At 37.3% G+C, this 14453-nt stretch overlaps 1 protein-coding gene across 1 annotated transcript in view; it reads right to left on the bottom strand.

The window, feature by feature from the left end:
* The window catches only part of TBC1D5 (TBC1 domain family, member 5), a gene marked incomplete at its 3' end in the record, with an annotated part of 132983 nt that overhangs the window by 90738 nt on the left and 27792 nt on the right, over positions 1-14453 (bottom strand). The window contains exon 2 of the mRNA XM_009076223.1: positions 13299-13365. Within this exon, the coding sequence (XP_009074471.1) occupies positions 13299-13365 (67 nt within the window). The remainder of the gene's footprint in view (positions 1-13298; positions 13366-14453) is intronic.

Genomic DNA, 14453 nt, shown 5'->3' with positions numbered 1-14453 from the left:
TCTTTTCTTCTTAATGTCAAGCTGGGCAGTTAAGCATCATAGAAGATGACTTTCTTTAGCATTTAGTGCTATTTACTATTGAAATCACTCCTACTTTTTTCTACATGATCAGTTTTAAAATTTTAACAGGTGCTAGCAAATTTAAAAAAACATCAAAAAATTAAAAAGCCTCACTGTATAAACTGTTAAAGGCAAGCTTGAGTACCTTGCAGTACCTATGGCTGACTAGATAAACAACCTAAATATGCCTCCCAGGCATGCAGGCACCAGGGGCCTAACACCTGTGCCTCATTAATATACAAGTAAATCTGCTCTACTGGGAAACAATTGGAAATTAATTGTCCCAAACCATCTACTGAGTTTGAATAAAAGAATTAAACCTATATTTCCTGCACCTTCTACTGAAACGAATCTCAAGAACAGTATAAGCCATCTGACGGTCTTAGTAGCCCAAGACTTGCCCACAGACTTTCTGCAACCACTCTAAAATCCAAAGGGCAATTTCAAGGTAGAGAGCTGGGTTATGTGCAAGGAAATGTGTTTCAGATTTATTTTCAGTGCATGTCCTTAAGGTGAACATCTCCTTCTCCCCCTGTCACATGGGAGACTATTACTTCTCCCTGGGAGACCAAATGAAACCAGAAAGAGGGAAACTACTATTTTGACTCCAGGCTAAGATCTCACCAGATTTCCTTTGCTAAGGAGGGTCACAGAGTGGGTTACACTGAATACCAGCAAATTCTGGTTTTGCAAACTTCCCTAAATATATGCAAACAGAAGTTAGATAGTTTTCAGCCTTTGAAGCTGAGTTGTGATAGTGAGTTTTTTGAAACAGAATTATCAGATACAGTTGCTGACAATTGTTCAGGAATGGACTTGGCAAGCCAGGAAATTACAGTCCTGTGCCTCTGTGACATGAACCAACTCATGATCCATGTTGAGACCAAAAGCACTGCATTTGTGAATGTGTCACCTTTCAGCTAGGACCATTTTCCTTAAAAAAAAGCAAAGAAGGACTGTTTACTTCTGGGTCTTGATTATTAATTACTTTGAAAAGCAAAGGTATTCCAGATAAGAGCAAAGATGACTAAAGCAGTGTTAGCTTGCAGGGCTTAGGGCTGCCTTTAGTATCCCCAAGTGACCAAAAGAGCAAGTCATTCCAGTGGTGTGGGGCAGCTTCCTTCACTCCTGTCACATCCCCCATTCTCCGAGTAAGAATGACTATCTGGTCATTTTTGTCTCCCTGTCTCCCACACATCCTCACCTTCTGCAGGGAGCTGCCTACGATTGTTTACCCTGATTCTGTCTCCTTTAAATACAACGTATGGTATATAGCAGACACAGCTTGCGAAAAATCTGGGCCTTTCTTTCACAGTCATTTATACTTCAGTAACTACAGTATATTATGCCTATCTAAATAACCCTCCCGTTTCTATCACATATAATATTCTTCGTTTGCCATTGTAAATTTTGTAGCATCATTGGCCATTATAACTACTGCCAAGCTGCCTCCCTAAGGTAGCTATGTTTCAAGAGTGACACATTCCCCAGTGCACACAACAGGTCAGACACTGAAGCTATTCTCATTGTTCTGCAAGTGGAAGACATTCCCAGAATGTCTTTGAAAATGCCGGAGTGCCAGCTGAGTTAGCAAAAGGTTTCAACCAGTATAACTGTGAAGAGAAAGAACAGGGAGGAAAGAAACTCTTCAGGTTATTTTTCTTACCAACTGCTGGAAGTGATTGCTACGCAGTAAGAAAGTAATTTCAACACTTCTGAAATTGTACTAGTGCAGATATTACGTGCTGTATTTTTAAAAAAGTTTTAACTTGTAATGCAATTCCAAACATGTTTTGAACCAAATTACATTTAAAACAGCCAAAAGAAATTTGGCAAGATCGTATTTCCTCTGCAATCCCCCTTGGCTTCTGGAATCACTAAAAAAAAAGTTATAAACAACTGAAAAAAAATTACTTGGAAGCTGGACTCTGCTTCAGTTTTGGTAGATCTAAATGATATTTACAATCCTTTCTGAACAGCATTCACTAATTCACTTCTCAAATATTTTAAATGAAGGCTAATAAATTAAGCTTTACAATTCAAAGACTGTTTTAATAGTGGTAACACTGTGTAATATCAACAAGCAATCAATTCTGAAATGATTATATTTAAAATTATATAGCCCTACTACGTAAAATAATATCAAGGAGCCTTGTTAACCCATGCTTGCAGAAAACCCATCGGTCAAAGCGAAATGAGCAATGAAGATTGGAACTCAAGTCTACCACATCCCATTTGCTTCACTGAAGTGAAAGACTTCAAGAGACAATTGGAATCACCTAAACTAAGAATAAGTACATGCAATTGTTTTTAATCAAACCACAAAATTATATACACAATCATGTGTTAATACCACCTTTACGTTGTACAATTAAACCAAATTAATGTTTTCTGATTATTTTTCAGTTTAGATTCTTATTTAACTAACCTGCCTAATATATTATTTTACTTGCAATGTCTTCACAATCACAGACAGAATCATATAAGACCCACATGAGGAAAAAAATATTGGATTAACATTTCTTTAAGAAACTTAATTTCACATGCTGTATCCATGCCGTAACTGTCCAATGTAAAATATCTACTGGCACGAGTTAAGGACAGTTGCATTACTTTCAAGTGGGAAAAGTACTCAATATGTATGAATGAAAAAGCACACAAATCAGTGGAAGGGTTGCAGATTCATTTCTAGTTCTCAACTGTTCCTTTCCATCTTTTGAGACATACACTTATGTCATAACCACAAGAGTCTCACTCTCTCTGCCTAATAATTTTATACTTGGTCTGCTCTAATACACACACTTTCTTCTTATAAGAAATGAGGCTGACCTATGAGCAAACCATATACAGAAGCCTATTTCTCTCTTTTCAACAGGAAGTGATTTGTGGATATGATGCTTGTCGTGGACATGATGCTTGTTAAGACAATTACAAGCATCAGATCTTCAGATATAGAAGTCCAAAGATTTGGAACAGAAATGTCTCTCTCTGTTGACACACTTTGAAGATGGAAGCACAATGAGCAGAACTTTACATGCACTTATATAGCATTTTTGAAAAGGTATTTGAATCTCTAAGGTCTAGCAACCTAGAAAAAGACACTGGAATGCCACTATTGCCCAGCTGTAAGAGCAACTATAAACTCTATAAGAATATGTGACACCAATAATGTAACAAGATGCCTAGAAAATAATTCTGAAATTCAAATAGTAGTTCCCAGAGTTTTACTGAGGCAACACAGAGCTGGTACAGTGTTGGGGAGAGGTAACAAAGACTTTCTTCCACTGATAGGCAGAAGCGGAACATCTGCCTCTGGCTCTGCTGCTGAATTTCGATCTGCTGCATAATGGCAAAACCAATGCATCGAGCACAGATATGCACAAGAATGCAATGGTAGCCCACCTAAGCTCCTTATAAAATAAATACTCTGTTCAGAAGAGGAAGAAATACAGTTGAGGGAGAATGGTATACCACAAACAGTAATCACAGCTACTTAACTTCTGCATTTACCAATTTAGAGGATAAAGCTGGTGCTATGTACAAATGTAGAGCCTGCCAAAGTTTTAAGGTAGTGTAAGAAGTATTTTTTTACTATGATGTTCAGACAACAACAAACTCTGTAGAAGACATTAAAACTCAGAGAAATGTAAAAACGTGAATAGCCACATCAAGCTACAATCTGTGTCACCGAAAAAGGGCAAAGATTCAATTCTGGGACTGCAGAGGCTCACACCTACCAGGTAAATATTACTGTCCATAATTACATCACTTTCAGGTGCAACTTCAGGTAACAGAGAAACCACTATCTATCAGGTCATCCAGACAGTGTGTATCACTATTTTGCCTCATGCATTTTTAAAGTATTCTATGCCGAGTATTGAAATCCCTTTTCTTTGGTATGTCCATGATGAAACAAGGCCAATTTAGTATTTAGAACAACACTTAGATAACAAAGAATATTTCTCAGTCAATGGAAGAATACTGCAATACTATAGAAAGGTATGAGCATTTGCATACATATTTAAGATTTCAATCTAAATCTCAAGCTTATACCACCCTCTAGACCAATATTGAAAGATAAAATTGATAGCCTCAGAGAGATCCAAAGAAAACTTTTGAGCAGTGCTGCTAGTATTGGCAAAATCATCATAAAACAATGGTGTGTGTGCTTCCAGAAAAGCCAGTTTCACATTTTTATGCTGTTTTTTGTTCATCTTCAGAATGTGCTTTTTAAACTTTGAGAGCCAAACTCAGCTTCCCAGAGGCACTCAGTGAAGCAACAGGCTACTGAACAGGCCGTCAGAAAGAAAACAATTTCTTAAATTATTGTGTCATATGCTTTGCAATATGACGTCTTTATTGATAGGAACATCAGTAAGTGAATGTAGTATCTATATTTAAATAGAGGCAACAGTTCTTTTCAAACATACTGCATAAATCCAAGAAACATGCATAGTTTGTATTATTTATTATGCCATAAAATCAGCAGTTGAGAAAAACGTGAGGTAACAGTCAGGAACGCAATAAAGACAGAGTTAATTCTATAAAAACAGAGGAAAAAAACAATTGAAAGGTAGTATCAAGTAATAAGAAGCAGAGTTTCTAAAAAACATTTCTGAAACACAGAGATTTTTATTTGCTACCCTGAAAATCCACTTGACAGCTTTAATGTGAAGGCTTATCAATCTGCTTGGAAAATATATGTATTTTCCTCTGTTTCTCAAAGTCCTGCCCCAGGATATGAGACAGAGCTAACAGCCATGTAAGTGTGAATATGCATGGCTACATTGCTGGGAGGCTGAACATTCAAAGGGCAGATTTTTCTAAACAGTTCAGGTTTCATCTACTTTTGCCTGACATACAGTTAAAAAGGTTTGCATGAACCTTTTGCGTGAAGAAAGGTAAAAGCACTTTCTTAAGGCATAAACTTAAAGTTATTAGTTAGCTATGCTCTTTAAGCTACTGGCATGTCTGCAGTACAATTCAGGAGGCTGAAATAAGGCTGTGCTGGCAGCAGGATGCTTTGCCAGCACCTTTCCTAACAGCACTGCATCTGATGCAGAACCTTTCTCCATACCCCACATTGTCCACTTTGCCTTGGTGGTCCTCAGCCAAAGCGCCAGATTTGGTCCTGGGAGAGCACATCATTTCCAACCCTTTAACAGTTTAGCTTTGGTAGAAGAATTCTTGTTACAGCCATTTCAAACTCAAAATTTCTCTAGCTCTACTCATTACTTTATGCATACATTTACAGAATGGTGAGACAAAACATAGGTATCATGTTCAATTACTTTTATTTTTGTATTGTACCCGAGTTTGACAGGTACAGGGATAAAGCTTTCCAGTTTAAACCCCCCAACACCTCTGAAATCCTTTGTGTGTACACAACTTTCTAGTTCTCCTGACTATAGAGTTCCCTTCTGCTGTTTTACCTTTCTGCTAATACCCACAGCTAAGTAGAGCTCTGCAAATTGTGTGTGTTCACATGCATGCACTCCTGTTATACAAACAGACATGCACTCTTTAAGAAAGAGGAAAGATAAGAGCTTCCTGTAGGACATAACAGAAGTTAAAAGCTACAGCTCTACAAATCACCAAACTAAAAACCAGATGTAATAGGGAGAGAGGTGATTCTTGGTTTCTGCTTACTCACACCTGACTAGCTAGAGGAGTTCTAGAACTGGCACAGTGCTGACAATATTTAAAAATATGCACCCAAGTTCAAAACTGGGATGATTTCATGATGTGCAGGATGACAAATGCAAAATTCTAGTTGGCACTGTTAATTCCATCTTATCTTTGTAAATCCATCCATTTTGCATGATGGAGTGATTTCACAATATAACTTTAATCTCTTGAACTGCTAGATTTTATTACCATCTTTAACAACCATGCAGTGTCACGAAAAGCAACTCTTCGCTATTTAGATTTATTTCAATTGTACATTATTTTAAAAAAACTTTTCTCTTCAAGCTTCTTTGGATTAAAAACTAATTCCTCAAACTTGCCATCTTGCATTAAGCTTTATATACAGTTTTAGGTTGTGATGTTTCTTTTATTTTTGCTTGGGTTTTTGTTTGACAAACCAAAATGAAATCATGTATCAGATGTACTTTGAGCAGAGTGTATGAAAATCAAGATATCTGGTTTAACCTTCAGGAGTTCTGTTACAAAGCTGTGGTGCACAATAATTCCATTCCAAATCCCACTGAGCTAGCAGGAGCACTGAGGTAGTACTCAGCTCAGAACTGATCCTCTCCATGTTCTCTTGCTGCTAAACACAGAAAACAACTCACAGTTCTGTGGCAGATGTTCTTGCTTTTATGTCACTTTGCATCTCATGGACTAGAAGCTAATGCTAACATGATTAAGATCTCAAAACACGTACTTAGCATCAAGAAAAAATTCAATGCCATTCATCTGTCAGTGTTAGTCATGTTTCTGCAAAGATGGTGCAAGTTCTGAGTTTTAAATGAATAACAATTACTGAATTCACTGCATTACTTAGACCTACTGACCTTCGGAACTTTAACAAATATTTCAAATTCACTATTGCCAGATTTTGTATTAGAAGGCAGAAATCTGAAAAGGTTTGGGGGCCAAAACAAAGAGCATAACAGAAATTCCATTGGGTTCCTTTCTTAATCAAGTTTACTAAGGGACTAGCAGTGATAACACAAAAGGATATCTTGTTTTCATAAAGAGAACAAAATACTTCTGAAATTTTTCCAACCTGCTATTGCTGACCTCATATGGTATGCTGCTCATGCTATCTACCTTAGCAAATTTTGTCTTAGAAAAGATTAGTTTTCACTAATACAGACCTTCTTTCTTCTGCTTTTGCCACAGGTGCCTTCTCCTGATTTAAAACATAGCAATTCCATTTTCAGATTTTTTAATAATAGGGTTTACAGAATCAAGGAATGGTTGAGATTAGAAGAGACCTCTGCAGGTCCTCTGGTCCAACTGCCCCTGCTCAAGCAGGGCCACGTACAGCCAGCTGTCCAGAACCATTTCCAGATGTTTTCTAAATATCTCTGAAGGGTGGGATGCCAGTGGTCTGTCACGCTCACAGTAAAAAGTGCCTCCTGATGTTCATATGGAACCTCATGTGTTTGTGTTTGTGCCCACTGCCTCTAATCTTGTCGCTGGACATCACTGAAAAAGAGCCTGGCTCTGCCTCCTTTATACCCTCCACTCAGATACTCAAAGAGTTTGAAAAGATGCCCTGAGCTCTCTCTTGTCCAGGTTGAACATTCCTGGCTCTCCCAGCTTTTCCTCATAGGAAAGATTCTCCAGCCCCTTCATGACCATAGTGGCTCTTTGCTGGACACTCTCCAGTATGCCCATGACTTTCACACAATGGAGAGCCCGGCACTGGACACAGCACTCCAGATAAGGACTACAAGGATCACTAACTACTGGTCTGCTGGCAGCCCTCCTCCTAATGCATCCCAGGATACTACTAGCTTTCTTTGCTGCAAGGTTGCCTTGCTGGCTCATGTTCAATCTTATGCCTATCAGGACCCCGAGGTCCTTTTTTGGCTCCCAGCATATTAGCTGCTTCATCACATTCCCCAGGATCACCTAACTGGCCTAGTTCCCTGCACCCTCCTTCTTAACTTTCTTGAAGACAAGAGTGACATTTGCTTCCCTCCAGTCCTCAGTCACATCTACCAATTGCCATGATAGTTCAAAGGAAAAGTAAAAGAAATTAATAATGAAAACCACTTCAAACATTAGTAAGGGAAAATATGGCATCAGTTGAATATGGTGTTGGTGGTATATATGACAGTTTTCAAGTACAACAGAATAAATTAAGAGTAAACTAAAATTTTCACTTGATTTCCATGGGTGTTAGAAAGTACCATTCCCTCTTCCATGGTCTCTCTTCATATACGAAGTCTTTCCCTTTTGCAACCAATCCATAAAAAAAGCTTTCTGCCAAAAAAAGATGCTGGTACTCAATCCTTCCTTTGTGATTCTTTGTTGAAAGCATCTTGAGCTTTAAGTTATTTTGTTAAATTTGCTTTCCCCATCACATTGCATACAAAGAGAAAGCAAGTCTATATTAAAAAAATAAGTTATTGGAAGAAACCAGTGATCAGTGCAAAGAGTGACTTTCTCTTGCTGGGAAAAGGAGATTTGCAAGAAGGAATTCCTAACATCTTCACAAACATGGACAAAATGAGAGTACTGGCACAGTCTACCACATCCAAAGAAAGATTCTTAGCACATTATGAACATAATCTTTCAGAAGAATCACAAAATTTAAGAAAGAGTTTACAGGTTCTCAGACAAAATTAACTCATACTGAAAAGGCCTCTTTGCACAAAAATGGCATCAACCAGAACAGTGTCTAGCAAATGGCTTGAGGTAAGACAAAATAACCATGAGTGCCAGTTTTACTACTTCCTCATGGAAAAAGAGGAAGGATGCTAGCACTGAGAATTCTCTTTACAGAGTGGAGGTGCAGTGCCAACTTCACTGCTTTGCCTTCTGTTCCCAAATTTTTGTATTTAAAAATATTTGAAAAACCCACTGGAAACAAGCTTGTTCTTTACAGCTCTTGATTATGTGTGGACACACAGCGAACAAAGTTAGAAAAAATAGATTATAATTGCACAGGGGTGGCTTAAAATTAAAGCAATAAAGTAGCATAGTCTGTGTACGAAGAAGACTAAATAGGCTCGTGTAGATGGAAAAGGGTTGCTTCCTAATAGATTAAGACAAATGTTTCCACAAGGTGGAGGTATATAAGTTCCGTACATCTTCATACTATGTTTAACATATAAGAACAGAGGCTATGTAGCCATTTCTGGCTCAACTGTCAAAAAAAGCCACAGGTCAAAGAGGAATCAAACTGGTTTCAGTACCCACTTTTGGAAAGGGGTAGAAACAAGGAGGAACAGCTTGCACCCCTTGCTGTCTGTCTTCTGCATGCTCAGTATCAGTCCTGCAGTTGGCTGGCACACAAAAAACCATGCCTCAGCCAGCAGGACCACATTGCCTTTTTGCAGTAAGAAAGGAAACATCTGGCAAGCAGAATCTGTAAGAAGTCAGGGGAAGAAAATGAAATACAAAAGTCTTTCTTATACTAGACCTTCTGCCTACTAGAAATATGAGCAGAAGGAGGAATATATGTTGTCTACATGACCCGCAACTTTGAGCAATCTTAATTTGTCATGGAGTTTAAGCCACACAGGAAAGAACTTTATCTTGATACATGGGGCAGAAATGAAACTTATATACACGTGCAGAGATGTATTAAGAAATTATCCAGCATAGCAGTCATGGATCTCTGAATCATAAAGTAAGTTAACAATACAAGTATGAAAAGTGAGCTTTTTTAGGCTATATATTTATTAGAAGCAGTATTAATGTACGAATCCACCTTGGAAGAAAATAAGTGTCCTTGAGATGTTAGATTCTATCAGCCAAATTGAATGTCTGCATCAATGGCTCTCCCTAAAAGTCATAATTAGGTCATTAAAATATATTTAGAAAAATAGCCTGTAAAATAAAGTTAAAAAATACTCACCTTCATTTTATTTCATAGGTCACTGTTATACCATCTAATAAGATAATTAAAAACATGCAAGCAGCTGGTACTGAGGCTAAACAGATTAATGTAATAGTCTGTAGTCATATGTGCTGGCAAGGGGTTCACCTCTTTGGCGAGGAGAAGGTCAGCTGCCCTTGGGAAGGGAGAAGAAAGACAGTATTTCCACTTTCCAGTGGCACTGCATTGCAGATACTGAGACTACAGACCCACGTCTGTTTTTCTTTTCTTTTTAGTGAAGTCCAGCCCATTTGGACATCCAGAAAAGGCTTTCACCATAGCAGTAAAATAACACAGTGGAGCAGAACTCAAATATTTTCCTTAAGTTTCTTATGTTTTAAAGATGAAAGTTACTTTATTTCTAAATCCTCGCTCAAATGTTTCTAATAGAGAACTTCTAATTTTGATGGCATAGTTCTAGGAAATACTTTTCATAATTTCTTATTAGTAAAGCTTCTTCCTAAGTATACAAAGAATACTTCCATCAGAGCCTGAAGACCAACTAGAAAATTCTCTGTGACCTGACAGGACACATTCACAAATTCACAGAATATTTAGAAATACGAGCCAGTCGCATGTGCTTTTCACTTACATTACTTACAGACTTTATAACCTAAAGGGAAATGTCCACTATCTGAACATACACTGCATTAAATCTGTGCCGTGATCAACACAAGCAAGAGTCACAAACTCTAAGGTGACACCATCATATTAAAAATAAAATAATACAAATAGTTCTGGAGCATCATAAATATATCAAAGGATAATGATCTGTCATCCTTTATTAACACATACATACACACTTGGAGTTTTGTACTGGATAGTGTCAAATTGTCCTTTAAAATAGAAAGTGTGGGAATCAAGTAACCTCCCTTGTGGTTTATTTTTCATTGTGGTAAAAACAATACACTTTTAAGAGCATTTTAATAACAAAACATATTCACATTCAAATATTTTTGGAGTTGTATCTTCTCCTAAACAAACTGTAAAGGCCTGCTACTGATAAAACATAAAGCAACTTTTGTTACAGTAAAAAAATTCTGTAGAATTTTGCTTGTATTAGCTCTCTGCATGCATGACATCTACCATGATCTAAAGAGCCATTGCCTCTTTTACGGCAAAAATTCACTAGCCGGTCTTTTAAAAATATGATAGACTGAAAAACGTTGGGTAAACAAGACTATCATCAGTTTTACCAAATTACTAACTTAATGAAACAATATTCCTTTACAATATCCTAAAATAAGTCCAAATCTCTAAGGAGTCCTTAAAGAAATAACAACCATTTACCATCATTACCTTTCAAGGTAGTTTAGGATTCACTTTTCATCTTTCATAAGGTATTGGCTGCTCATTTTTATTTAACATGCAGCCCAAAAATATAACTATCAACACAATATTCAACCCAACCAGCAAATTTACAGCCAGCCTCATTATATGATGGGAGCTACTTGCCACTGAGAAACAAATATTCATTTCACACCTCGAACACTGTAATACTATTTAATAACAGTGCTAGCTTGTCAACTATTGAAAGTCAGAGGTTTCTCTTATATATATATGTATACATATACACCTCCCCAACACACTCTCACATATATATATATTTTGTCCTATTTTGCTTTATCATCTTGCCTCTAATTATATTCTGGCAGTGGTATATGAGACCGCTTTAAAAAAATTAATTAACTTCAGTTTTCTAATTTGGGCTGTAATCCTCTCGGACAGAATATGATTATTATTCAGTGGAACTCGTAGCCAACGTCATATTTATTATGTGCACTTTGGACTAAGGAATATAGAGATACAAAGACCAGTTTTAACCTCCACTTAATTTGTGGAGCATTAAAGATGGCTGAGGATTCACTACAGTTTAAGTGAGTAAATGGTACCATGCTCTGTCCTTGCACTTATTTCTGGCTGTTCATGCTAGCTACGTTACTTGCACTGGCACTGATACCCATCCCAAGCTTTGTCAGAAGGACACTGTGAATGAAATTGTCAGAAAGCTCTCACTACTGAAAATGAACAGGTTGGACTGGGTTAGCTCCCTGGACTAGCTCCCTGAGAGATCATTGCTACTACGTGAAGCAGAGCAGGGGTAGGAAGAAGGGGTCGGACCCCAGCTCCTATTTTTGCCTGTTTTTCAGAGACTGCTTCATGGTCTCTGTATCCACATATGCTTCTCACCTAAAAAACATGAAGATTATTCTGGGTGTTATTTCTGAGCCCTTCTTTCAGCCTATATAGTATGTTGCATGCATTAGAGAAAACGAATATGGCAAGAACCCTGAAATGGATCTGCTAACATATGTTTATCAAAGTCAACATGCCAACTACCCTTGTAGAGTTTTCTATCATCATAAAGTAGGTTTCATTAGAGTCAACCTACTAGGATACAGAAAATTGGAAGGATTCCTAAATCAAACCTTCCCAGTCCCACTCTGTCCCTGACAAAAGACCCTTTTTTCAAACCTTGCTCTCAGTCCATAAGCTTCCTCTGGGTGTCTGAATCGCAGCAAACTCTTTGCTGTTCTCTCTAGGTCCTTACAAAAAGTATTTCTCTTCAACATCTTCAGGACCAGGCTGTTTGCTCCTTGCTCTCCTTGGCAATCTCTTGGTCTCCAGCCTGCAACAGGTTCTCCCTCATTCAGTCCCTCCCTGCCACCCCATGCCTGAAGGCTCCTCATGACCATCACAGCTCACTGCCTGCACCACAGCACAATGCTCCCCACCCAGTCGGCTGGAACTAGGACAAGGCAAACAGGCAGGTTCCTCCTGCCTGCCCACACCTCTTTGAAGTACAGACTCCAGTAGACTACAAACAAAAAAAAGAAAAAGATGCCATCCAATGCAGTTCAGTAAATGATTCCAAACTAATCATGTGGTAAGCTTGTTTTAATTTACCATACTTAAACATCAAAATCAGATGCAATCACTCTGGTTAGCAAAAGTCCTACTATTAATTAACTAGTCACATGGACAGAGTTTTAGCATTTGCAGCAGAGGCAGTACTTTGTGGAGTGAAAGATGAAACTCAACACCTGCTGATTACCTTTCCATGCTTCGCAGTACAAGACACCTCAGGTATGTACCCAAGCAAGACTCAAGCTCAGTGACAGTGCTGCAAAAAGTTACTCAGTATCATGTTTCTTTAACTGGTGTTTACTACCAACAGAATTGAAATATTATTTTTATGTCAAATAACCTCAAATTCAACTAATCCTGGCTTTGGTTTTTGACCTGAAATAATGAGCAAATAGAATTCCATGTCATCCATAGATCCAATTATTCTGGAGAAGACCAGTCCTGAGTTGAATACTTCCATGTTTAGCTTAGTTGCTATGAGTTTAGGTGAGATTTTTTACTTCATTGCATACTTTGGAGAATAAAAAAGAAACAAAAAACAATTTTAAAAATATTTAGGCTTATAAATATCCTGTACTTTCATTAGTTAAGCATTTTGAACAACTTTATAAAAAAAAAAAGTAATCCAGAAAATAACTTTTCAGATCATTCCTTAATTAAATCCTTCATGTTCTTTAGTTCACTGACTGTTTCAATTTCAATTGCACAATCCTCTTAAAGTATAGGACCTGCTATTTTGCTTTAAATAATGCCACTTACTATATTCAAACTTTATAAAATTAGAAAATAAATACAAAAAATTACCAACCTGTATGAAATAAATGTTCCATCAGAATCTGAGGTGTGGTGTGTGCTTCCATTTTCATTTGATCCTCCTAATACAAAAATAAGAGAAAACACCTTTGTTATAAGACAAACCCTGGTAACAACACAGTATTGATGAGAATAGCAACTGATTTTACTACATATGGTAACTTTATTTAAGAAAAAACTCACATAAAACTTACACAGACAAAGCTCAACTTCACATCTTCAAATTCTTGTAGCAGGCAAGAAAGACAATTAGCCTCCATACTGAATTTGGAGTCTGAATGTTCTGAAAATCTGACATCTAATTTCCCTTAGTTGTGATTGAGGCCCTCCTCAAATTATTAAACACAATTTTACAAGTGCAGGGTTACCGAAGGGCACCATATAAATAGATGCATTTGATTTTACTAACATTAAGTCAAAAAACAGAGAAGTTCATCTACTTTGTGATAAATTTTGAGTTGACTGTATGATACCAGATATTTTTTGTCACAGAGCAAGTTCAAAGCTTCTCTGAAACTACCTATTAACATGTCTGCAAAACATCTTGTTTTACATCCTGTGAACTGGTGATACACAGTACAGTGACATTCCTAAAAATCAAGGATTACAAGGAAACTTTCCTCTCTATAATAACTACTTCTATTGAAGGACTGCTAAAAGCCAGGAGTCACATATTTTTCAAAGCAAATTTATTCTCATCCTGTTTTATACTGTTTATTCTTGCTGAACCTGTCATATAGCTTGATTATTCTCCTATGTTCCTGTGTGCTTCCTTAATTCATTTACAGACAGCAACGCACACCTCTGTGTCCTCTGTTCTGCTTACTGAAATCAAGTTCTTTCAGTCTTTTTCCTAAATGAGGCTCCTTATTCCCTGTTTTGCTTAAATCAGTCCTTCTTACACATGGAAAAGAAGGGACAGGAGTTGTAAACAGCACACTGAAAGTTTAGTCAGTTGATTATTTGGACAGTGGTTTTGCTCTCCATCAAAAAAAGTCTCGCTCTACTCTATAGTCACACCACTTGCTCTATATAGTCTATAGTCACACCATATCATCTTGCAGATTTGCAGCCAACCTTAACCAACTTGCCTACACATTTACTCTCCATTTTTATTTACAGAGAAGTTTGGAGTTTACAGTAAAACTTC

Source organism: Acanthisitta chloris, unplaced genomic scaffold (genome assembly GCF_000695815.1).
Source record: "Acanthisitta chloris isolate BGI_N310 unplaced genomic scaffold, ASM69581v1 scaffold9226, whole genome shotgun sequence".
Taxonomy (NCBI): domain Eukaryota; kingdom Metazoa; phylum Chordata; class Aves; order Passeriformes; family Acanthisittidae; genus Acanthisitta; species Acanthisitta chloris.
This window is presented reverse-complemented; position numbering and strand designations above follow the sequence as displayed.